At 39.3% G+C, this 27320-nt stretch overlaps 1 protein-coding gene across 1 annotated transcript in view; it reads left to right on the top strand.

The window, feature by feature from the left end:
- LOC118806029 (FERM, ARHGEF and pleckstrin domain-containing protein 1) overlaps positions 1-27320 on the top strand; it is a 62207-nt gene that overhangs the window by 6209 nt on the left and 28678 nt on the right. Inside the window, exons 3-6 of the mRNA XM_036567281.1 lie at positions 25696-25800; positions 25973-26015; positions 26874-26952; positions 27072-27169. Coding sequence (XP_036423174.1) covers positions 25696-25800; positions 25973-26015; positions 26874-26952; positions 27072-27169 — 325 coding nt within the window. The remainder of the gene's footprint in view (positions 1-25695; positions 25801-25972; positions 26016-26873; positions 26953-27071; positions 27170-27320) is intronic.

Raw genomic sequence — 27320 nt, 5'->3', positions numbered from 1 at the left:
AAAACTGCTAAATCCTTCTTCAGACAAAACTACTCATCATAGCAAAGAAGACAGTTTGATGAACATGAAGCTGAGTGTTGCAAAATATGCACCAAGTGTTAGTAAATAGCTTTTTTATGTAACATCCTTTCAGATATTTTGTGAAAAGTTCTAAACTTTTGATGAACAATGATATATTAAGTTAAATTTCAATAGGCTGTTTCCTGATATCTTTTTCAGTGTCAGTTCTGTCTTCAGAGCATAAAAAAATGACTGCAGGTTTCTGTTTACTTGGTAACCAAAAGTACCAAGTTTAATTTGTTTTTGCATGAATGAGCAGAAAGTATAATCATTCTGTTTTGTAGAATCAACAAAGCCTGCACAGCACATACAAACACAGTTCCTAATGCTAGTGGTGATTTTGGTCTGAAACTGTTTAAAACTGGCATTAATAATTTACTTGCTGTGGGTCCATGTGCTTGTTGAATTTTAAGTTTTCAAACTAAAAATATTTTTGTAAGTGAATGGTTACGGCTTGCTGCATGGTCTGCAAGGGCATTGTGCATTTGTTTGGCTTTGTGGGAAATTAATGTGGCAGCTTGAAGTTAGTGAACAACCACTAAGTGTTTTTTAAAGGGGGAACAAAGTTGCTGGTAGATTTTCCTGACATGTTTTTTTGATGTTTTCTTCATGCAGAAGGTATGAGGTTTGTGTGAAGTCTCTCTCCTATGTCTTGTAAGGGTATGACGATTTTGGTACAGTACTGAAAAACTGAAATGTTTGAAGAAGTGTATCGAAATTTAAAACTGTCTCTTCTGAGGGTCTGTTTGCCATTTTCATGGAAGCCTCTGTCAGTAATCAAGACTAGGTATCTGGGTACATCCTATCAGAGTAAAATAACAGGGGATGTGAGCTGGTTTATGCTAATGCACACTCCCACAGCCAAATTAGTTGGCTTTTTTTTTTTTCTTTTTTTTTCCTTTGGGAATACACCAATAATGGAATTGTGTGTGTTTCTGATATTTTTAATGCACATGTCTGCTGATACTGATGCATAGACATTTTAGAAAATGTAGAACTTGGACTAGATCCACCTGAATTGGTATTTCTGTAGGGTTACAAGTACAGCTAAATGAATAAAATGCAGATTTTATCACAGTAAACATTCTGCTTTTCCAGAATACAATAAATGCATCATCAAATGTTTTGAAGTATCAGTCAAATCTAAACATCTGTCCCGTTCTGATATTTTATTTTTAAGCAAATATCTGCTGATACTGATATGATTCCAATATCATGTGCATACCCTCTTATTTTGTAAGTGCAATAAGTCCATTTGAGCCAAACCAAGTGTAGTATGGAATCAGAGTTCTGTAGAATCAATACATTTTTAACACACAAAATCAAACTCAAATTGAATCTTGACCTCAGAACCGAAACTTGTATCCAGCTTGAAAATATGTGCATCATTACACCATTAATATCTTGACTGTGGTGCAGGTCTTTAGAGCCTATTGGACCTTAGCATACCTCTGGGTTTTGCTTCACTTCTGTAGTGAGAGTTTGTGGTTGGTGAACTGCACTCTGCTGCTAAATGTGGAGCAAGAGCTTCATGCCGGGTGGAGTCTGAAATCATATGTTTATTTTACTTGGAACCTGCAATATTGCAGTTTTGTCAAGCCACTGCTGAAGAAGGGAGGGAGGGAAAGAGAGAACAAGACTGAGAGTGGGAGAGGTAGCGAGCGAAAGAAGGAATGAGGCCGATTCCTGCAGCCCTCACTCTTTCTGGTGTGGGTTTGTGAGAGAGATGAAGTGTGTGTGAGGAGAGAGAGACTGAGGACACTAGAAAGGTCTTGTGTTGAGTTTTCTTTGGCTGGGACCCTCACTGCACTGACTAAAACCCTGTTCCCATAGCATGCAGCCTGACATCCGGCCCGCAGTCCACCGTCGTTAGTCAAGCGCTTCCCAACTACTGTTGCTGGAAGGAAACTTTCTGCACAGACTCCAGTATTTTGGTGCTATTACTTGGCTACATCTGAGAATAGTTTTTCTAAACATCACACTCTTAAGCTGCACAAGTCTTTTGCTACTGCTCTGCTCCGGGCGGGACCTATTCTCCTCTAATTTTAAGAGAGGCACAGATTGAGGAAGAAGTAAAAGGGTAATTGTGCAGCAGAAAAGCCAACCTTCCATTAGGAAACATCCTGACTCTGTGTTTTTGACCCCAAAATTGTATGTGACTTCTTTTTACTCAAAAAAGGAGTTTATATAAAGAGACCATTGCTAATCTTATTGACATTGCAAAGTTGCTTTCTAGTAATTTTAAGATTACCATATCCTATTTTTGTTCAGTTTTCTTGCTGTGCTTATTCAGGGCTTGTTTCAGTGTTGTATTCATGGACTTACTTATATTCAACTTTCAAAACAGTCTTGCTGGTCTGTAGAGCACTTAAGCTCACATCATTCTCATATTCTCAAACCAGCAATGTACCTGAACCGTGATTACAGCCTACTGCATTTTGAACAAATATGATTAATAAAAATAGGTCTAAACACTTGGAATATCACTATGTAGAACTATAAATAATCTGTTTTGTTATTAATGTCACTTTCAAGTTGCATATCTATGGCTAGTGAGATAAACAATTATTATAACTAAGAACACTTGCTCACAAAAGGTGTATTTCTTATAGATTAGTGAAATTGCATTGTGACATTGTGGTAAGTCATTATTGCACTAATTTCACAATATTTTGTGGTTAAGGTTAAAAAAAAAGCTTCTGAATTCCTGTAGCTTTGATGCCTCAGATGGTTTAGGCGTGTGCGTCAAGTGAAAGGAACAGTTGAAAGATGCTGGTCTCTAACTGCTTGTGTTCTCAATTCACTGAACACATTAATTCTACTGCATTAGTCTCTTCTGTGCCAGTGAAATCAGTGGTGAAAACATTTTCGGTAATGGGACGCCAGGTCTGGCCTCCTCCGTCTGTTTGCCTGTTTGTTTGTCACTCTCAGGTTCTCTTGCTGCTCTTTCACATAGAGCAGCATGATTATTACAAAAATGATGATTGCGACTGGGTGTTTTCCCAAGAAAATTAGCTAGGCTGCATGCTTTGAGCCCTGGGGCTCATTTAAGTTGAGGGCTGGGGAAGCAAGCTGCCTTGTTATTGAGTTAGGAATGTTTCATACTTGCACACAGATAAGGTTTGGTAGTTTCTATTTGTATTTTTTGCTGCTAAACACAATTTTTGAAAATGTAGGTCACTTTCTCTACATTACTCAACTTGCATATGATATTACAATAAAACATTTCAGCATGTAATGAAATGGTGTTTTACAGAGAGGTTTATTTTTGTCAAGACTGTAGGGTGATACTGCAGTTGTTGACTACTTAAATTAGGTCTTGCTAATTTAAAGAACTATCTGAGGTACTGAAACATCGCAGCACCCCGGTGCCATGATCAGTTTTTCTAAAAGTGTCCTCATATTTCACCCAAGTACTTGGCTGTGCATATTGTCCTTGTTTGCTTGAGACATTTTGGGCTCCAAAGAATTTCGTTTTCAAAGAAGTTGGCACGCTGTGCAAAATGTAATTAAAAACAGAATGCAATGATCTGAAAATCATTTAAAGCCTGTATTTAATTGAAAATGGTACAAAGACAACATATGTTGAAACTCAGAAATTGTACTGTTTTTTGAAAAATATGTGCCTATTTTGATGCCAGTTCAGCACCTAGACTCTCGCTATGGAGCAGTGCTGTTGCAGAATGTGGTTTGGCATTGTCTTGCTGAAATAAGCAAAGCCTTCCCTAAAAAAGACAAAGTCTGGATGGTGCCTTCACAAATATGCACTAATGCAACACCATCACGGATACAGGCTTTTGAACTGTGCGCTGAGAACAAGCTGAATGGTCCCTCTCCTTTTTAGCCTGGAGGACACAGCGTCCATGATTTCCAAAAAGAATTTCAAATGTTAACTCGTCAGACCACAGGACACTTTCCCACTTTGCCTCAGTCTATCTTAAATGACCTCAGGCCCAGAGAAGGCAGCAGCTTTTCTGGATCCTGTTTATATTTGGTTTCTTCTTTGCATGGTAGAGGTTTAACTTGTGTTTGTGGAAGCATTGATGAACTGTGTTCACAGACATTGGTTTTTAGAAGTGTTTTTGAGCCCATACAGTGATTGCTACTACAGAATCATGTCTGTTTTTTATGCAGTGCTGCCTGAAGGCCTAAAGATCATGGCCAGCTAATATTGTTTTTTGACCTTGTCCAAGATTTCTCTGAATCATTTCATAGTATTATTAAATGTATTAATAGTATTATGAGATGAAATCCCGAAGTTCTTTGATATTTTATGTTGTGAAACATTCTTCAATTGTTGCACTATTTTCCCGCACATCCTTTCACAGAGCAGTGAACCCCTCCCCATCCGTACTTCTAAAAGACTCAGCCTCTCTGGGATGCTCCTTTTATACCTGATCATATCACTGACCTGTTGCCAATTAATCTTATTAGTTGTGAGATCTTCCTCCAGTAAGCATTACACACCATTTTCCAGACTTTGTTTCCCCTCTCCCAACTTTTTTGAAATGTTTTGCTGGTATCAAATTCAAAATGGGCATGTATTTTTCAAAAACGATAACATTTCTCAGTTTCAACCTTTTGATTTGTTGTCTTTGTACTACTTTCAATTGAATATAGGGTTTAAACGATTTGCACATTGTAGCATTCTGTTTTTATTTACATTTTACATACCGTCCCAGCTTTTTTGGAAATGGGGTTATATCTAAAGAACATTGACTACATTTGATCACTCCAGTGGCATCTAGCCAGCAGCTCAAATTGTGGTAGAATGCTCTGTTATTTTTAATTTTCCATCAAACTTGTCTATCATGAGATTTGTAAGCACGCATACAGGCCCAACAGTTAAATTGGTCTGCAGATGGCATTGGTTTGGACATGTTTGCCAGCTTGATTTATTTCAAACACTGGCCCTCCAATTCCTTTTGATCTGATCTACCTAAAAGAAGGGTCATCAGTTTTGGCGAATGCTAGCTAAAGCTAGCTGTTTTAAAACTCAACAGCCAAACAAATACAGCTCCTTCAGTGTTTCATGCATGCATGCATGTAATCAATTGGCACAAGTAAAATAATGTTAAAAATTATATCCTTAAGTTCCTCACAACCCACATATATTGTTAGTTTTAGGTAGGCTGCTATTTCGAAGTGATTTTCTTAGCTAGCACAGTTTGTGCACAGTTTAGAATAAAATGTGTTCTGTAAAATAATTAAGATCGGGTCAGCATCACACTTAATGTCTTTCAACTCCCTTAGCCCTATCCAGAGTGAGAGAGCCACTTTATTTTCATTTTTTCATTTTTATTTGGCAGTGAAAGCTGTAAGGTTGTGATGGAATTGGCAATTTTGGTATTCTTTATTTACCGTTATTTCTTTGTAGACCTAACCAGCTGTGGCAGTGCATCTAATCAGAGCTTACTCAGCTGTATGGCAAGCCTACGGCCCCCTGCTGTGTGCTCGGGATGCACAACATGATTGACAGGCTAGAAGATATGTCTCCTTGTCCTGATATGGCTTATTGTCCTGATTGGTTGAATATTGGGTGGTCCATTCCCTTTGTTTTTCTGTTTGCAGCCACAGAAACCAGGTGGCACAATATCAGTCCTTGTATTCTGCAGCAACTCAGGAGAAAAGCCATCCACAGCATGGTGACCACTGCCCACGCTTCCTTCTTTTACTTTTAACTTGTGGTCTGACTCTGGTCAGGCAGCGGTGGGCCCATGTTTACCTGGCTAGGGTGTCCCATAGCCTTTCTTGCCTTTTCAGTTAATTAAATCTGTTAATTAAAATGATTGTTCTTCAAGCTCACATATACAAGTCATAGTGCCAAATGTAAAACTGTGGCATTTCAACAGTATGTGTGGCTGTGTGTCTTGGTCTTTATTGAAATCACATGAGACCAATATAACATGGGCTATACATACAGATTTCAAGATGAACATCAGGGACACTGATATCGGAAACATATTAGTGTCGGCGAATATTTGCTTTTTTAAAAAAGCATCATCAGACAGATGTTTAGATTTGACCAATATTTCAAACTGACATTTGATAACAAAACATGTAGGTGGTGTTGGTCTAATGTGCTAAAATACTTGTTTATCAGTTTATTGCACTTCTAGCACTTTTTGGTAAATTTTCTCAGAAATGCTAATTCAGGTGGGGTTAGTCCTTGTTTCTACATTTTATGTAAATTTATGTATCTGCATTAGCATCAGCAGATTTGTGCATGGAAAAAATTGGACATCGGCATCTCCTCACCATTCCCATATTAGTGCATCCATAAAAAATGTAGTTTTGTGTGTCGTAAGTTTACAGGCAGTGACTTTTCTGACATTTATATCACCCATCTTAATAGTTTAGTTAGCTATCAGTGATTCACGATACTGTTGTCAGTGAGCTCAGGACTAATATTCAGTGAAACAAAACCAACAATATTGCTGGCGTGTTGGCCAAATATAGTGTGGTACGTACGTAATTGGACTGTGACTCAGTTATTGTTTTGGCTCTGTATTTGGTCAGATTGTGGGCTATTTAAACAGCTAAAATTGTGGCCAAGTTTCATTTGCTGTTTGGGCAGTAACTCTGCCTTAGTTTGGTTGCTGCCTGCTTTGCTTGTTTGTGTGTGTGCTTAGTGGTGTATTCCCGAGGAAGTGAAATAGATCATTGTTTATTTGCTGTAACAGGGTGTGTGTGTGTGTGTGTGTGTGTGTGTGTGTGTGTGTGTGTGTGTGTGTGTGAGGGAAGGAGGGAGTGGGTGGGGGTGGGTGGGTGGGTGTGTTGTTTATAATGCTGCCGTTCCACTTAAATGCCAATCACGCTGACCATCATGACCACTGGGGCGCTGGTGTACAGCTTCACACTCCCTCAGCTCTCCGCCCTGCCAAGACCGAACGCTCACACCCCTTATATAATTACTCAGTGACAAGGAGGGTACTGTATCTCCAGTGTAAATCACTGTGTTGTGGAAGACCCTGCTTCCTGTACGCCCCTTTTACATGATAATTATAGGAAGTCCACCCTTAAATATGCTAAGCATGCTTTCAGCATTGAAAATGTTTTAGAGACGGTCACATCATATCTCTTCTGATCTGCTGGGAATATGATCTGGACCCTCTGATGGTGGAGGTGTGGGGGGGGGACTTTTCTTCCACAGTATAATGAATGAGGATAGAACAAAGCAAAGAAACCAGGTCATTTTAACACACACACTCACACAAGCAGACACACCGACACTGTTTCAGTAGCTCTTCACATTGACCTTTATGCTGTTGGAGGCTGAAAACTGGGCCACTTCCCCAACTGCACCCCAGTAGCCACCCCGCACATACACACACACAATATATACACACACACACACACACACACACACACACACACACACACACACACACACACACACACACTCTTCCTCACTCACTAGGATTGTTACAATACTTAAATGATATAAATTATACATTTTGGTAATTTATATATCAGACATATGTTAGGATAATCCAGAAACACACACACACATCATCTAAACCGCTTATCCTTCTGGGTCGCAGTGGGGTACTGGAGCCTATCCCAGCTGTCACTGGGCAGAAGGCAGGATACACCCTGGACAGGTCACCAGTCTAGGATAATCCACCTAGCAAATATTTCCTGGAATTAACACATTCTTGACCAGGTTCATGATGTACCCAACATGAAACCCAACAATCAATATGCCGATCAGCCCCACCCACATCAGGACATAACTCTTATTTGCTTCATGTTAGCTAGCTAGCATTACTTGTCCTATTAAATTATATATCAAAATACAGCTGATTGCAATTTCTACCAACTAACAGTAATATATTTCTCATACATATATATATATATATATATATATATAATCTCTTAAAACATTTATGAAACTTTCTTGTTGCTTTACCACAGTTTTCCCCACCTTAACTGGTTTAGAGTTACTGGCAAAATTGATGCATGATGGTCAAGAGTGTGATCGTTTTTGTTATATTTTTGTGAGAACTCCTCTTGCTGACCCAGAAGTTAATTCTATGAACCAGTCTTGTTCTCCCCTATTAACATAAATTGCAATGCTATCCATTGTTCCATTAAAAATACTCTGAAATTCCAGAAAGGGCAACCACAATAGTAAGAAAAAACCTCCTTTGCACCCACCTGAAACCATTTACACTGTGTGTGTGTGTGTGTGTGTGTGTGTGTGTGTGTGTGTGTGTATTTACTTTTTGTTTTCTAAGATTACTTGTGTTAATTTTGTTTTAACCTGGCAGTGATTGTTTTGGCAACTGGACTAAAAACAAAGTGAATGTTGGTAGGGGTGGGCAACGTGACAATATTTTACCACATTTTGAAAAAGTACATCACAATATGCTTTTCTGAGCATTTACTAAAACACTGACCAACTGCCTGTTTCATTAAAAAAACAACATAATTCATCCTGTTTAATTGGATTCAGTTCAGCTCAGTATGTGAATATATGTTGAATAATAATCAGTGTTTTTTAAATGTGGCCCTACTGGTGCATTCAAACAGTTCTAACTAATCAAACCTCAGAAAAACTAAATATGGTGATGCAAATTGTGTATGCTGAAAATTTCAAGTATCATGATGTTGTACAGTTGCAATATCGCCCACCCCTAAATCTTTGCATTCCTCTTTTACTTCTGTTTTGAAAATGCATCATGAGACATGCGTTCTATATCATGAAATTTGTGTGTATTTTTTCTCCTTATACACACACAAGCCTATTGCTTCTTCATTGTGTGAAATGTGTGCAGACTGGCTGGGCTGAGGGAAGAGCAGTAGTCTGTAGTTTGCCTGAGGCTGCTCCCCTTATTAGCATTCTTTGCTCTGAAATAGTCGCTCCACACTGAGGCTGCGGGAGACGTGGTGGCTGTGCAGCACGGATCTCTCCAGACGGGTTTACGTTTTATGAATGAATTTCCACTTTAGTGAAATCCACAGCACACGGAGTACAATGAATAGTATACATGCAGTTAGATTTAGGCCTGGCTGTGACGATCAGCATGGTTTGATGAAACTGAATATGCTGATTGTTGATGCCATGCACAAATCGTGGCCAACCAGATGGGATGTTTGCAGTGTGTGTGGGAGCTGCTCTCAGGACTCATGTCTGTACACAGGAAGTTCCCACTGTGGAGCTATTCTTGTCCTCAGACTAGCAACTGTACTGAATAAATTCGTGACAGTAAGTTGAAGCTCTTATAGCTGATTATACCCAATATGCAGAAGAGACGGTAAAACCTGCTCTCATCTTGTGAGTTACAGTCTGTCATTGGCGGCAACAGTTGTTCTGTTGTATTTTGTACAATACATGCAGTGTCCAGTGCACTGCTATTTACATCAAAATGAGTACATGTGTTATCAGTATGTGTGTAGTGAGAAATTGCATGAATATGATATAAAATGCCTGAACGCATACTAAACATAACCCTGCAGTCACGCAGTTTGGCAGATTGCTAACAGACGAATCCAGTTATATTCAGAGTCTGTTTTACAGATAGATTCACTGCAAAACAACATAAAAAGTTACCTGAATGTCTGTTGCAAGCTTCAAATGTCTGTATGTAGGCTAGAGCCATGTCATGTTAAACCCATTGTGGGGACAGTGAATATACACATATATCTATATAAACATATTATAGTAAATGCCTTAGAGGTGCTAGTGGAAATTAACATTATATAGCTGTGGTATTTGGATGAAAAAGGCAAATAAAAAAACTTTCCAAATTGAACAGTGCTGTATAATAAAACATAAGTGTGGCTCTCATATGTTGATCATTAAAAAGTTTAAGAAAGGACTTGTTTTATTGCCTTGTTTTGTGTTGAAGCAGCTTCACAGGTCTTAATAAAAGTTTCAGTGCTCTGTGGCGTTCTTAGTTCCGGTCCTAACTGCATCAGGCCTATTTTTATTTATTTTTTTTTTTAAATCATTTTACAGTACATTTTGTACATGTATAACTACCAGTACACTTCTGCTATTAAAAATGACGTTCGGAATATAAGGCTCATTTACATTTAACATGTAATATCGTAATCCGCAATTATTGTGATTATAAAATCTTATATTGGCACATACCTAGAGATCTCATTTATTTCTCTTCTACTGTTTGCCCAGTATATAAGCAGTAAAGACTGGTGATATTGATGAAACAGATGATGGTGATCATCTGTTTCAGAGATTATTGAAGCTGATAACTGGACTGAAGTGTATGTGTCCATACATTGTGTTGCTGTGTGCTGTTTATCTGCTATCAGTTCTTTATCTTTATAGCATGGTGGACTTGGGCTGTGAACTTAATGGTTTCAGAACGACTATAAAGCAGAGTTTATTGTACACAGTACAATTGTGAGTGTTGAATGAACTCCTGCCGAGAAGCTGAATCTAATTTAGCGGCAGTGATTTTACTGTGTACTTCTTCTCCCGGGGTCCACGGAGCCACGTGACAGACAATTAAATCTGCTAAATAAAAGCTGCTGTCTTCAAACTATTAAACCTTCTTTTCTACCAGCACTGGATGTGACAGCCTCAGACTAATGGGAGATTGATGAAGCTTCATCAGAGGAGCTATACTTTTTATTAGGGTTTCTGTAACTCTTGGACACCTCGCTGTATGCTGGTAGTGCATGCTGATGGAGACACAGCATTAAAAGCTTATTATAGGCTGGTGGAGTGCTGCAGGCACAGACTACTGCACACTGCACCCCTCTGCTACTGAGTGGGAACGTTACTATGGAAACATGATTCTATAGATTGAGGAGTCTGTGTGTGTGTGTGTGTGTGTGTTCGTGAGCATATTAGGGTGAGTCTGCAGAAAGAAATATAATAAAGAACTAACTATGCTATTGAAAAGGGCTTGGCTCAGTGGTCCTTTATATGACAGTGAAAAGACGGCGGGCTCATCCACTAACCAGATATATTTCGCCTCCAATTTCTCACTCCTTTGCTCTGTCTCTTGTTCTCTTTCTCTCTCTCTCTCACTTTCTCCCTCTGAAATGAGTTATGTAAGGGCATGAGAGGAACTAATCAGGTGGGAGAGGGAGACAATCGGGTGATTTCATTTGCATTTGGCTGATAGCGTTGACTGTGCTGGTTATTCTGTTCTTCTTTCTCTCCAGAGGACAGAGCTAAGGCTGCCTGAATAAGAGGCTAACCTGAAGAGTTCTACAGAATCTTGATCCATTAGAGTGAAGCATAATACAAAGTATTTCCAAAACAGACTGTCAGCTTTGCTTGTGTTTGCTGTAAATCAACAGGCCATGGTTTTGCCATGAACTTTGCTTCATTGCCTTTTCCAGGTAACATAATCTCCTGACCTTTCCTACCAAACCATCCCAAGCCCCCCACCCCTGGTTAAAAGGCTAGATTTCATAGACACGATTTGAATCAAAATTCTCAGACATGCCAAAGCATTGCCTTGTTACTTGCCTGTTGTCTCTTGCATTACGCAGATCAAATCAGGGCTCTGTTCCACAGAGACGTGTCTTTGTTTCTTTGTGTGTCTTTCTGGATAATTAAGACCAGCATAAGCCCCTGAACCGAAACATTTGATTATCTGTGAATCTTGTGAGAATGAGAGTAGCCAAGGCTGCTTTGCTTATAGTGTGTGTCATGCCCGTGTTGATTTGCTGCCCTCTCTTGCATACGGACAGTCTGAGCTACAGCGTGCAGCTGCTGTGGTCGTAGGATGAAGGAGAGGGGGAGAGAGAGAGAGAGAGAGAGAGAGGCAGGCCATAGAGTCCAGAAAGTCTGCATACGGATCGTTTCACGGTTTGTTCTCCATCAGGATTCCTCTCTGCCTCTGACCGCACAATCCACTGGAATGCATTCTAAATAGCCTTATCTGTGTGAAGAGGATCATTTTGGTTGAAAATCATACAATTATGTTGCATCCTTGCTTTTATTATGCTTCTGCTATAATAAATCATGTAGCATGAGCAAACCAGTAGCATTCCTAAGGCTTCAGAATCCAAGATCCTCTCAGGATGATAGATTCCTTGCTTTCTGAGTTGCCATGGCAACTGATATTGCCTGTGTGTGTGTGTGTGCGCCTGCATGTGTGCGTCATCTTGTCATAAAGGCTTCCATTTTTGCTTCTTGTCTCCAGACCAACATTTCAGATTGTGTGCGTTTGCGCCAGTATGTGTTTTTAGGGCCGATACTGAGACTGATAATAGTTAATAAGGAGGCTGATATATGGGACCAGTATTCATTTGCTGTATCATTTATAGTGTGAACGTTTACAGGAGCGTAATTCCTCCACAGAGTGAACATTAAGTGAACTTACTGTTTACTGAAATACTAAACTAAACATCTGATCATTCTAAAAATAAAGTACATGAAGCTTCCAGACAGTATAAACATTTGGACATGATAATGAAAAAATTAATACAGGGAGACTTTGAAGAAAACTTTAAATAGATAAAAATAGTAACTTCTAAACAGCTCAGAAACCATGTTATTAAATAAGCATCTTCATGACATACAAAAATTACAATTAAATAAAAATGTGCATGGTGCTCACAGAGACCATAAAGGTTTGGAAAACAAACAAAAAAAAATGCTAAAAAGTTCAGTCAGACTTTTTAAAATAATAAAAATGAACTGTGTAATTAAATAAACAGCTCCACCATATAAAGCACATGATCAAATGTAAAATTACACAAGTCAGAGCCTATCTAATACTATTCATTATTCACGTCATTATTATTCTTTTTTTTTTTGGTATGTTACTCTAAAGACTGGCTCATGTCTTCAAGTCTTCAGTCCATTTCCCTGAGTCCCATCTCTAAATCAATACTTATTTTGACCAGTCTAGTAATACTGTGGGCAGTGTATTGAGGAAGTAGTGTGTTTATTTATTTTTTTTCCCCACCCGTCATGGATGCGTTAGAGATGTGCATTTATCATGTAAAAGACATGCCATGGAAGCAAGTTCAAATGCTGATTCCGATATTTATTTTTTTTATAAGAAAAATTAGAAATATCTGCTCCGACACACGCACACACACCTAAATTTAACACAATACCACAGCCATCCGCGCATTACTGACCTCAATCCTGTCCCATCAGGAAGCGCCTTGAGCTCTGGACATACAGCTGCTGTGTGTGCGTGTGTGTGAGAGAGACTGTGCGTGTTGGGGGGCACGTGCTGTGAGGGCTGCTGACTTTACTGTGTTGAGGGATAAGGAGTTTACTTTAATCTGTACACGGTGAACTGATTGGTCCTTCTCCAAGAGTTGTGGTGTGTGTGTGTGTGTGTGTGTGTGTGTGTACATTACACAATGTACTAGAAGGACATACTACTGACACACATCTCTAATAAGAGTTTTTGTGACCTAAATGTTTTTTTGTTTTTTTTTTTTCCTCTCATTATTTTCAAATGAATGTTTAAGCCCAGTGATCACTCTGGGTATTATGGTAAATCTCTTGAATAAGAGATTATATTAGGTCGTATCTAATGGTTTCGCCACTCGCTCCTAGTAGAATAGCAGATGATAGATTGCAACATGATCTCTTGTGAATAGCAGCAATCACTAAGCTGAAAATCAACGGTGTTCAACTCTGGCATAATGTGATCCAGTTACATAGTGTAATCTTCTGTGTTGCTGTGGTTTATTTCATCACTGCCATGTTGCTTTATGTTTTGCCTGTTTTGCTTTGGTGGTTGTGCATAATGTCTGAGGTTATATTTTGAATATTTCAATATATAAGTATAAATATCTAATTTTGAAAGGATTTTTCTCTTGACCCAATTCTGAAAGTGGGCACCCCCTAGGTTGGCAAACTCTGGGTTAATTAAATCTGTGCTATAGTGCCTGATTCTGTGGATGCTTTCTGGTGCTCTGAAAATCTGTCTGATTTAATGGCATTTATTTAATGCCACAGATAAATCTGATCTTCTGGCAATATCAGATCATGTCACAGTCAGAGGCAAATTCCCTGCCACTGCAACGCAGCTGCCTGTATAACTAATTATTCTGTAAGAAGTACAGTATCATGCTTTGCTTTGAAATTTAGTAGCAATAAATGAAGTTTCAGGTATATGTTAATAAAATGAATGACTGGAGATTCAGCAGAGGCATAGTGTTAATGGAAGGCAAAGAATCACTTCTTCTGTAGTTGGACGCTATTTGGGGTGTAATGATATGCAAATTTTACAATACATCTCATTTTTGCTTGATGATATGATACATTTTCGATAGAGAAATAGAAAAGGAATGTTAAAACAATTCGACCCTGTATTTATTATTATTTTATTTTTTGGTAATTCCCAAAACATCATTTTATTCAAAGACAAAAAAAAACAGAATATAAGCAAAAGTACAATATAAACAAACAAAAAATCTGAACTTTAAGGCTACATCTCAATATTAAATAAACTTTATAAACTTTTCCTGGTAATTTACAATCTGATTTTGTGTTTTTATATAACGTGTAGCTCTAACCCTCTGTCTGAAATGAGCGTGAGAGGTGATTTTCTAACGTGGTTCAATCACTCAGTGGATTCCGCAACTGAACTGAGGTGGAATCTACAACTGAATATTGGTGCAAATCAGTAGCTATTAACATCCCTAAAGAGTTATTTGTTTTGCCCATTCAGAATCAGCACTCGACGGCTGCTTAAATCCTATGGGGAGAGGTAGCTGCTGAGGCTCTGAAGCTGGCTACCTGTTTACCAGCTTTTTATTCAGATTTTCCATTCCACCTTAAATGGAGCAGCAGTAACATGTAAATGCTGCTCCATTTAAGGAGGAATGGAAAATTTGAATAAGACGCTGGCTAACTTTAGCTTTGCGTTTTCTCCACGCTTTGGTAACTGACACATTTGATTGATATCTTCCCAAATAAGTTAGCATAGTACATGAATTAGCACAGTTATTTGATAATCACGCTAAGCAATAAGATATGTATTCAGACTATTACCTGTACATAGAAAACATGTTATTTTAAGTTGTGTTCTTAATAATAACTTATTATATACTGTATCAAGGACCAAGCAACATCCATAAACAAATCTGTCTAACATGCAGTTAAACATTTCTCTGTCTCTGAGCTTTCTGTCTATCTCAGTGATGGATAGGGCTGGTGGTAGGGAGAGGTGAAACTTTCTGTATTACTGATATAATTGATTATTATTTTTTTCCCTCTCATTGATGCAACGTGAAAAATCTGAAGACGTTTTGAGGCAGCCAAGGGAAACGAATTTTGAACTAATGTGGTAAAAAGGTCCATTTTGATCTCCAGTTGACTTTTAATGTCTTCCTAAGGACTCTTACTGGTATAGCAGTGATGTTCCAGCCTGGACGGCGAATCAGTAATCAGTCATTCACTGTGCCTGAGCTAAAAATAGAATGCTGAAGTATCTCCTGTAATTCCAATAATATGCCAATAATAATTGAAGTTTCCCATTTATCTGTGAATAATGTATTGGCTGCCGATATATTGTGCCCCCTAGAAAATGGTGTGCAATTACTAATCCAGTCAGAAGTTGTTTGGTTGGATGCTGTGCTGTGGAAATTGTTCATGAGAATGATACAGAAGCTGACTATGATTCAGGTGAAGGAACCATATGGCCGTTGATCAGAATAACAGAAACACACACCTGATAATGGGAACACACTTTCACACAGCAGCTGGATCCCCTGTGTTCGTGTGTGCTGGCTTATGTCAACACAGCAAGTGCATATGGCTATTTGTACCTCTTAGACAGAGTGCACATTAGAACCAGACAGGCAGAAAGACAGTGTACCACTGATTTTAACAGTGATCTCTGGCTGTTTGTTTCTTGTCACAGTAACGAAAGCTCATTCAGGACCATTAAGCTACGGCTCATCTGACTGTTGTCAGTGTGTTTCAGTGTGTGTGTGCTGAACAGATGGTTCTCAAGCTTGCAGCAGACATGAATGCACTTCATTTAATAAAACAGTGGACTACAGTATGAGCAAACCTGTAAATACTATGGATACACTTTTAAAGATAGTTCGTCAAGGGTTCTTTAGTAAAGAAGATGGTTTTGTATAGAGCCATGAATGCTCTCAGAACCATTTGCATGATTAAAATGTTCTTTGCATCATTAAAGGTTCTTCAGTTTGATGGATTGTGTTGTATATGGTTCTTTATAGAACCTTTTTGAAAAGGACTCTATACAACACCAAAAAGGGGTTTTCTATTGTAACAACCTTCATATCATAACAATAGAAAAATCCTTTCATGATGCAAAGAACCCTAAATCATCCAAAGAGTTCTTAGAGTGTTCATGGTTCTATGTAGACCCATTGTCTTTACGAAAGAACCTTTGAAGGAACCATCTTTTAAGAGTGTAGGCTTCAGCTTCAGTACTGCTGAATCTTCACTGGGGCTTTTATCTCACTAGATACTGAACATAAAGTTTACTTTGCTCTCATCTGTATTGCACCAACACACATTTCTTTTAGAAAACACTTTGTGTATGCAGTGCAGTCTCCACTTTGCCTATAAAAGATACGAAAGAAAATGTACTATCACCATATTTCAATATAATGCAAATCCTCTCTCTGAGAGAGCGGGACAAGCATAGAGAGATGGAAAGAGCAAGAGGAACGGAAGATGTGTAACATTAGTTTAATGCTCTTTCTGTCCCTGTTCTCTTTTATCGGATGAAAGTGAGATGAATAAAACCAGCGCTTTGCAGTGACTCAAAAGCAGACCCCTATATAATCTAATATATGGTTTTGTTTGGCAACTGCAGACTTTGTAGATTTATTTGTGAGTTGGAGGGACGTCTAAGACAATCCTTGATGAAGCAGGAGTTGTTTCTTGTGTAATCCTCAAAGGGACTTTAAATATTCAGCACTGCATTTCTCTGTAAGACGGAGCAGCAGCTGCAGTGTTTAAAAGGAGAAAAAGACAGGAAGAGAAGGGAAAAAAAATGACAGAGTAAGAGAGTCTGAAGCTGGGCCTTTGGCTCAGGCATTGCTGCTCTGTGGCAGGAAAATAAGAGCTTGCAAATTCCTTCTCAGTTCTGCTCTGCAACTCTCTTTAACTTCAAGTAAAAATTGAAAGCAGAGCCATTTAAACCCGTTTAAACCCATTTAAAAGCCTCGCTCTCTTTTTATTTTTCCGTTTTTCTTTGTTTCTTTCAGTCTTTCTCTCTCCCTCCCTCACTCACTCACTCTCGCTCTTGCCTTCAGGGTAAGGTTGCTGTGATTGACATAATAACTCTGACAGCTATGGTGACCAGCCTTCACATCTGCACTGCCATTTTTCAATTTGTTGCTGCCAGTGATAGTGAGGTGTGTGTGTGTGTGTGTGTGTGTGTGTGTGTGTGTGTGTGTGTGTGTGTGTGTGTGTGGAGGGTGGGGGGTTGTTTCATATTGGATTTTCTGCTACACTGCTATTTCATTTAGTTTACCTACTGACAATAGCTCAGTCAGTCTCAATGGAAATAAAGACTTAACTTAGCGGTAGTCACAAGCCTGTATACGTCTGTGTGTGTCTGGAGGGGCTGACATGATTATTTAACGATTATTAATGCTCTTAAATTCCCCTGCACTCAAAACTGGTTTTAAATGGTTAACTACACTTGGACGGCTTATTATGAATGTATAGTTTCGTATTTTTTCAATTGAAAACACAGGCTTTCTCAGTACTTCCATCAAAAAAGCGATTTGTAGAGTGCTGCATCCGACTTGGCTTGAAAGCGGGAAGTCACAGTTCAGAACTGCATCATTCTTGACCTCCGCACATTCGAGCTGCAAAGTGGGGAAAAACATGGATGCCTCCATAAAAGCAAGTACAGTTAGCAACAAGCCAGCCAGCTATGGTTAGTGAAATTTGTGGTAACTTTAACGTTCATGATTCAGTGTTCTTCTCAACAGTGAACTTTATCTTTCTGTGTGTCTGTGTTGACTGATCTAAAGCAAGTCTCATATAATGTAGAGTTCTTTTATTACTGTTGATGGTGTGTGCTGCCATGTTGAGTTTACATCATACGCTGAGCTTGGGGTTAAGAACACCCTCTGGATTTTCCATGTAGGAATTCTCAGTTAAATACATTTTCTTAGATTTTTGCTAGTTAAAAGTGGGAAATTGGGAGTTATATCGAAGTCCTTACAGGACAGTCTGGTCACTCGGCAGCCATCTTGGCAATGCCGCTGTACAGTTTCCAGGCGTACAAGGTCACACACCTATCTCTTTGTATGGGAGGAGTCCAAAAAACTCTGAACTGAAGGGCATATTACCATTTCAAAAGCATATTTGAAATCACTGGCAAAATTTGACAAAAACCCCATCAGTAGTTTATAGCGTTTGGCTTAAATGACGCAAAAAACATTTTATGATTTTTCTTTGTGGTGGATAGGTTGTTCTGGCTACTGCGCTTGCACAGATCTTGACAATAAGATGGGCTTTTCCCACTAGTGGCTTAACCTGTTTTCCCTGTAAACAGACTCCATGTTCAGTGTTTTGAGATTTCCTATTTATATTTCCACCAGTGACCTGTCTCCTCCTTTATAACATCTCAAGTTCGCTTCAGTCAATAACAGCATAAGTTTTGTACGTCATTAATAAGCTTGAACCTGTCATGGTCTAATATGTTAAAGTGTGCTAATGATAGGATTACAATCTGGCAACAGGAAACTTATAGCTACACAATAAACACTGATATAGCTAAATGTTTGCAATGTTTGGACTTAACTAAAAGAAAAAATGGTGGTATTTAAAATTACGACACTGTCAAGTTTATATTCCACACCTGTCTAATAAACTGTCAAATATGGTTAAGAAATAAAAGAGCTATTCTACTACCAGGTCAGAGTAGCTTAGCATGCAAGTTTCTCACCACAGCACAGGTTTGATTCCAGCTCACTGAAGCTTCACTGATGCAATTTTTGAGAATAAAGACTAAAATCTGAGGGAGTGAACCTGTTTTCATTTATGTCATCTAAGCCAGTCTTGCTACATTATACTGCCTCTTGTTTCGACGGAGGCTAGTGTTAGCTTAGCGACTTAAACAGCTTCATACACCACAATACAGATTTGATAAACACAAGTTTAGAGGATAAAGACTCACATCTGAGCGAGTGAAGCTGAGTGACTGGTGTTGGAGTGACACAAAGACACAGACTCTGTTCTATGGTGTGTTATTAGCCTGCTAAGCTTATGTAAGCATAATCAACTCCACTTGGCTTTCCTTACCAATGCTCCACATTTAGCAATAATTATTGAACTTGTGGTTTAACATTTTAATGGGTGAATATTTGAAAATGTTGTTCATTTTCTGGTTATTAATGCTACAGTAGCTTATTTTTGTCTCTGCTGTGCTCCATCTCATCTGCTCAGTCTGTTCAAACATGCAGGGCTGTATTCCCCATTCACCAGAATAGTGTGCAGAGTAGTGGAGGGTAGGGGCAGGGTTTGGAAACCAGGCAGCAAGGGCAATTTGCATAATCATGCATATTCATAAATCTTTGCAGTCTTAATAAATGTTAAAGTCTAGCATGTTGCTGTGCAGTTTTAGTAGATTCTTGGAGATAACAATAAAACATATCATTTAAATTATGTATTCTTCTGTGAACTTCTGTGGGTACTTTAAGTTTCTGCTCTTCATGTTACATTATGCTACAGAAAACACACCACACACACACACACATACTCACTGTCTTTCCTGAGTTGAATGCTGATGAGGTTTCCTACCACTCTGTCTTAGTGAACCTCACTGACTGATGTTGGTTTTATAGGCCACGTGGGGATAAAGTAGGCCTTATTGCGTGAGTATATTGAGCGTTCAGAGTCATTTTGAGGATGGCAGATATTTGAGTCAGTATGGTGACAGCTGTCTGTACAACACTAATGCTAATATAGAGAGATATTGTCCTTAATATTCGTGGTATAGTAATACACTAGGGCTGGGTGTTGTTTGGAAATTCTCATAGTTTTGAGCATTGTGACTATTTAATATTTTGACATCTTATTGAAAGGTACCTTTTTATATTAGATGGTTAAAGTTCAGTTTCTTTTTTGTCAATTTGTACGATCCCAATGTCATGCATGGTGTTGAGCCCATATCCAGCATGTGTTCACAGTTATACAGCAAGATCCAGCAAGCCTCTGACATCTGCACCACAACATGTACATAGACACACACAAGACTGGGTCCTGTGGTGTGGTTTTGCCAGTTCCTAATGGTTCCCTGTAGTGGTGTAAATCTCTGACCTTACAACAATTTGATTTGCGTATGATTCTTTAGGAAACTATTTGTTTCAGCTTGATCATTTTTGTACAATTCGGATGATTTTAAAAGTACACTGAATACACAGATGTGACTGGAGGAACTGTTTACACAGTAGAGGAATATAGACAGATAGTGGTGGTCACAGGCCAGGCAAAATGGACAAAGACTCCAAAATACTGAAGGACCTAAAAAGAAAGCCTTCCAGAATGCTTCATATATAAATAAAACACTATGTGGTAAAAATCTTTCTTTAAGAGAGACCACAGACCCTGAGGCCGTTTGTCAGGAGGAGTAGGTCGTGCAGTGGATTATACAGACATGTCTTTAAAGGTGTATGTAAATGCAATAAGCACATACTGTCCTCCTGACCGTTGAGACTGTATAATGGGGTAAGACAGTCCAGTTAGACAATTTAAAATATGCACTGTTGTAACAGGATCTGCAAGCATCAGCAAATTGAATTTAATGCATTTTGACTCACTTTTAATGCCTTTTTAACTGATGCCTTTGAGCCAGTCAGTTCATGAATCAATATATAGCAAAGTTTAGTTCAGAAATCTTCACCATACCATCCACATGGCATAGATCTAGCATGTGACATCTATAACCTGGAAATATAAGCGGTAAGGGTTATAAATTTCCAGAGGATTTAATTTTGGCTCAAAACTGAGTGCATTCTTTTGAATATTAATTAGTTATTATTATGCAGTTTAGTCCACAACCTGATCGATGAATCACATTATGTGTACTTCCTTAGGTTGGCATGCATATTTTATGTGTATGTGTGCTCATGTGAGTACAGTTAGTGCATATGTGTGCGTGTGCACGTGTGCACGTGTGTGTGTGTGTGTGTGTGTGTGTGTGTGTGTGTGTGTGTGTGTGTGTGTGTGTGTGTGTGTAGTAAAGCAATCTGAAGGACAGGTACTGTCTTTTTCTCTGTGTGTATGTGTGTATTTGGAGCACTCTTGCTGCGGTGATTTATGAAAGCCCTGGGGCTGTGTGTCAGGATGGTTAGTGAGTGCAGTGGACTGTATGTGTGAGGGTGTGTGTGGACTGTACAGACATGTCTTTAAAGGTATATGCAAGTGCAGTAAGCACTTTCTGTCCTCTTGACATGCAGCAATAGTGACAGGCTGACCTGCTAAGCCTATGCCCAACAATGCTGCCCCCTTCACACTCACTGTAGTCCCTGACCTGCTCAGCAAACCAGCATTGACCACTTTGCCTTCTTTCTTTCTTTTTCCTGACTGGTCAGTGTCCCTACTGCCTGGGGCTCTCTTGCTTAGCGTGGACCTGAGTCCTCAGCCTTGTCCCAGAGGACCAATTCACCCTACACTAACCTTCTGCTGGCCTCAGCCCATGTCTGAGATGTGCGATTTATTGGAGTCAATATATTATTTGCAGACACATAGAGAGGCTTTAAATATTATTTTTGGTCTGACTTCAGAATTAAAGACATTAAATACAATCAATAATGTAGCATCACTGACATGTAGTCACTAGTGGAAATCTCCCTTTGCTTAATCTCTCACAAATAAATATCATAGTGGACTGAACCTTTTTCTCAAACATGAGGGAATAGAATTCCCTATCTAGGCTAGCATAACTCTAGTACAACTGTAGCTAGTTTTCCAAGGAAAACTCACCACACACACACACACACACACACACACACACACACACATTACTGACTAAATGGTAACAAAAATGAGAGCTTCAACTTTATGTAGGATGTTGTATTATTTGTTGAATTACATTGACAATCTCAGTTACAGCACACTTAGTCATTTAAAACCTGTTAATTAGAGCAAAATTTGACCAAATTCTTAAGTAAGGCCGAATATGTTTCTGTGAATGAGCACACTTTTTTGTATGTATGGGTGAACACATGTTGCCCTTGTGTACATGAGCATGTGAGTGGCATTTTCTGTTGGCTTGTGACCTTTCAGTAATTGAGTGGGCTGCATGTTAGTTTGGAATCATGTGTCAATGCCTTGTGATGGGGGAGAGAGAGGAGGGAGGAAAATGGAGGGTGAAAGAAGTAGAGAAGGGAGAAAGAAGGAGAGAGGCTGAGCGAGAGGAGGAAGGGCTTCATTCTGCTTTAGTTCTGTTTTTGGCCCAAAGGCTGGCTGGTGGTTTTGGCAGCAGGCCACTGGCTGTTCTTTCGGGCTTTCCCCTCTCCAGCAATGGCTGGACTATCTGAGAACAGCTGTATGGAACACAAGTGTATGTGAGACTCTGTAATGAAGTCATTCTTGTGTGCTCAGCTCGCATCTCGGTCTATGCTTCAGGCAATGTGTGTGTGTGTGTGTGTGTGTGTGCACGCATGTTTGTGCAGGTTTTGTGTGTGCTAGACAGAGATAGTCAGACTGTGATGTGTCTTCCACTTCAAACGTTGTCTCATTCACAACATCAGTCATCAGCAAACAGTCTGCTGGGTAATGTGTGTCTGTGCCTGTGCATCAGGGTGTGCGTTGGGGTGTTATGGTTTCATGGTATGATAACCTAATCAAAACATATCAAGGTATTAAGAGGGTAGTAAAAAGCAAAGGAAATGTATTATTAAATATTAACATCACTTCTCACACTTGCATTTAATTCAACATACTGCGTTAATTGTGAGCCATTTCTTTATCCTTTGAACAGAACATTTGTGTTTTTGTGAGGTGAAGAATTCAAGCACAAAATCCCTGTGTTTGAAACAAACAAACAAAAAAATAAGATTAAACCCTTACATTTTAATTGTTCCTATAAATAATAACCTTATGTATTTCATGTTTTTGTAGGCCACAGTGTTGTTTAAGATGGAGGTTCTCATGGGGTTAACTTTGGAGAATTGCGTATGGTAGTCCTAAAAAAAAAAAAAATTTGAGATGACTGTTAACCATTAATGGGTGACACTTTCTGTTCATGCCACTTGATTAGTGGAGCACATGATAACTCCACCATCGGCCATCAGAACCTGGGAAAAGTTACAGAGGAATGTCGATCTGAAGACGTTTTATATAGATAGTCTTCTCACAATCATTTCGTTAGTTCATTGGTTATACTGTTGGCTGGAGAAACCTGAGCGAAATGAGTCAATTTAGCAAAAGGCTGTGCAACAATAGCAGTAATACAAGCTTGTGCGTAGACTCTTTGCAGGCTTTTGTTGTGGCACAGAGTTAACGAAAACAGCTCATGTTACAGGTGCACTCATGCTAATTATTGAATTAACTGTGATGTGTTATTCAGGTTAAATCAAAATTTTGTAAAAACTGTTTATCAGTGTGTTTATTAAACAACACACTGGAAACATAGGCTTGTGTTCTTTTTTTAAATTATTAATTTGTGTTATTTAGAGTGATCCCTCACTGGCATCTGCAACCAATCAGCCCTCAGTGTCTGCTGTTGTGGCACTATAACGGTTCACTAATTGGCATCTATGCTGCGCCTTTGAAAATTCATGATAATGTAATTTGATTAAGTACTTTTCATGTGCTTGATAACTGTTCAGTGTTAGTGGCACTGGGTGTAGTTTGTAAAAATAATACTTAGACATTTACTTACACAGGGTTTTTTTTTTTTTGGATAATAGCGCTGACAAAAAAGAAGTTCGCAATGTTAAGTCTAAAGGTCACACAAGTGGACCTTTTTACTTTAGGCAGTAAGGTAATAATGTGTTAGAGGAGGAACTTCTTACTGTATGTTCACACTAGCAGGCGACAAAGCCACAGGCGATCAGTCATTTGTATAGGAGTACGCGATTTGTAGCCGTGATTTAGGGACAAGCAACATGGCAGCAAAGCGACAAGTGACTTTTTTTTTGCTAAATTGGCTCATTTCACTCAGAATCCTCCAACCAACAGTACAATCAGTGAACCAACAAAATTATAGACTTAAGACGGTTTGCAAGGTTGTTGTTTGATATATTGATAGCTGATAAGGGTTTGTTTGTTTGCCATGTGTTTACTGTAAGGATATGTAATATTACATTGAAAGACATACAGTGCATGTGTTAGGTTAATCGTGATCTCGATATTAGCCACAGATGACATCAGTATTGATGGTTTTCTGTATAGGGCCGACATCAGAAAATGCTGGATCGGATATCCGATGGGGAAAAAATAATGAATTTGATCCGATCCTGAAATAACTCTAGCCTGAAATACCACCCACGCTCACATTGTGTGATGTGATTAGCTGTGTTTTTCTTCCTGTGAGGTAGTAGGCTACTGTTAATATAGCTTTCCTTTTTTGTAGCTTATTATTATCATTATTGTTGTTGTTGTTATTATTATTATTATTAGGCTACTAATAACAACAATAGTTATAACTTTCATGTCACCACAATGTCAAAATCTTTCAAGCCCTTGTTCATGTTTCACTAGGGAAGTTGTTACATATGTGGGAAACTGCAGCATGACATATCTTTTTTAACCAGCACAACCATGGTAAAAATAAAAAAGCCCTGTCTTGCACTGCTACAGAATATTCTGAAGCCACAGAACAAGTTTTGACTGATATAGATATGGGTACACATTCGTAGAAAACACACTAAAAGAAATCAAAGATGTAGTCTGTCGTCAGTCAGCTCCAGCCTGCATGGAACACAACAAAAGTACATTATTTTGGTCAGTAATACAGGCTGACCAGTTTGTTTTTGATTTATTATGAGTTGTGTAACAGCTGCAGAATGAAGTAGTATAACTGCACAATCATTGTAGTATGTAGTATTTTGTCTATATCATACAGTGCTAGTGTGCATGTGAGACAGTCTGTAGTCTCTCGCTGCCTGTGCGTGTATGTGTGTGTGAGACAGCCCAGCAGGCCTAAACACTCTGTAGCCCCTCACTGCTTGTGTGTGTAGTAGTCTCACACTGCTCCACTCCCCCCGCCCCCGCTGGATTCATTCAGCCTCTCCAGAGCAGGAAGAGCGTGCGGCCTGTGTGGAGCTGGAGCCACACAGGGAACCATGGAATCCTCCATGGAGCTAAATGGAATGTTCCGACCCATTCAAATGCACCAAAGCTCGGGTCCAAAGCGCCCTGGCTGCTTTAAATATTTCTAATCATCCCTTTCTTCAGCTAGAATATTCCAGACTGGGTGCTCGGCAGGGGTTGGGATGTGTGTTGGGCAGTCACAGTCAACTGGCCATAAGTGTAATTCAGCATCTGAAGCCTTTCTGAAAACCTGGGGTGGGTGTCTATTGCGGTGTGTTAAAGGACGGGCATCACAAAGTCTGTTTATAAAGCTTTTATTATTGCAGCAAGTGGGACTGGCACCCGCTTCCTGATTACCCACACTGCCGAATTGTGTGTGTGTACGTGTGTTATCATTTTTTTTTTTTGTTTTCGGCTCCGTCCTCAATGTTTTACTAGAAAATAATGTTCAGCTACTCTTTGTGTTCTCTTTGCAGCAACGGGCATCGGGCAAGGTTTTGTTTGAGATGGTCTGTGCTCACCTCAACCTGGTGGAAGGAGATTACTTTGGGTTGGAGTTCCAGGACCAACGTAAGATGATGGTGAGGCTCATCACTCTTTACTGTTCTCTACTGTGCGTGAGGCAGCCCTGCGAGAACACAAACATATTCAAGCTGTATTGTGAAGAATGTTACATGCTTGTCGGGAAGTGTATTTTAAATCAAACCACACTGTCAGTTCATTTATTCTTGATGTTCTTTTTGTGTGGGACAGGTTTGGCTGGATCTACTGAAACCCATCATAAAGCAGATAAGACGTAAGAGCCTTTGTATCAAGATTTTTCATTTTCATACATACCCTTTCACACTCAAAACCCGGGACTTTATCAAGGTACTTTTAGCGTTAATGTTCGGGCTTTGCATCAGTCACACGTGCAACGCTTAAATCATATTTTACGAGGATACACATGCCATGAAAACAGGAGGTAGTTTTCTCAGCATGAATAGCCAACTGCAATTTTTTTTCTCTCCTAAAAATGGAAAACTCGAGTCTAAAAACGCAAATTTAGCTTCGCTGGCCGTGCTGCATTGCTTTTGCATAGAAACAGCCATACATGCAAGCAGGCTAGGTTTTTGCCACTCATGTCTGGAATAATGTACAAAATACAGACCGGGGATGTTTTTGCTTGCAAAATGAAGCTATTAAAAAAAAATAAAAATTGCCGATCATACTCTTGCCATCTTCCAAGTAGTCTATCAGCTTGTATTAACACAGGGGACCTCCCTATAATTTCCCAGAATTGTCCTTGGTCCCTTGAAGGCAAATTGCCATGTCAGCTTTTCTAGGGTTTTGACTCCAGCTTACGGTAACACCTAACCCATTCCCATTTTATAACCGTTATATTATTAGGCTATGTGTGAAAAGGGCTTATAATATGAGGTTTTTAGATGCAAAGCACCTCAAGGACCAGGCTTCTCACCCGTTCATTCACACAATCACACACTCACTCTCACATGTTTGCTCCATTATGCGCTCCATTAGCCTGTGGTGCTTTGCATCAGTGATGCTGTGTGTCCTTGTTGCATTCTGCTTTATGTATTTGAGTTTTGAATGTTTCTTATGTACTTGTATAACTAGCTCCTGCTAAATTTCCAGTATGTTCTTGTGTATTCAGGGCCCAAGCACACAGTCCTACGGTTTGTAGTGAAGTTTTTTCCACCTGACCATGCCCAGCTGATGGAGGAACTGACCAGGTGACTCTCAGCATCACTTTATTTGCATCTGCTTTGTATCATCATCTCCTGAATAGCTGTTTAAAAATAACACAAAAATACTGCATATATTGATTTGTGTGTGTGTGTTTTGTTATTAGGTACCTGTTTGCTCTCCAGATTAGGCAGGATCTGGCCAGCGGTCGACTCACCTGCACCGACAGTAGCGCTGCCCTGCTGGTATCCCACATCATCCAATGTGAGCAGCCATGTGTGTCTGTCTAGAGAGAGTTTTGAATAAGGAATTATTCAACTCTCTCTTGAATATTGCACATTACTCTCCTCCTTAAGCAGGCTGAACCCCAGACTGTGTCAGATGCATTCTAGAGGCCGAATGCAGCTGGAGAATA

Source organism: Colossoma macropomum, unplaced genomic scaffold (assembly GCF_904425465.1).
Source record: "Colossoma macropomum unplaced genomic scaffold, Colossoma_macropomum, whole genome shotgun sequence".
Taxonomy (NCBI): domain Eukaryota; kingdom Metazoa; phylum Chordata; class Actinopteri; order Characiformes; family Serrasalmidae; genus Colossoma; species Colossoma macropomum.
This window is presented reverse-complemented; position numbering and strand designations above follow the sequence as displayed.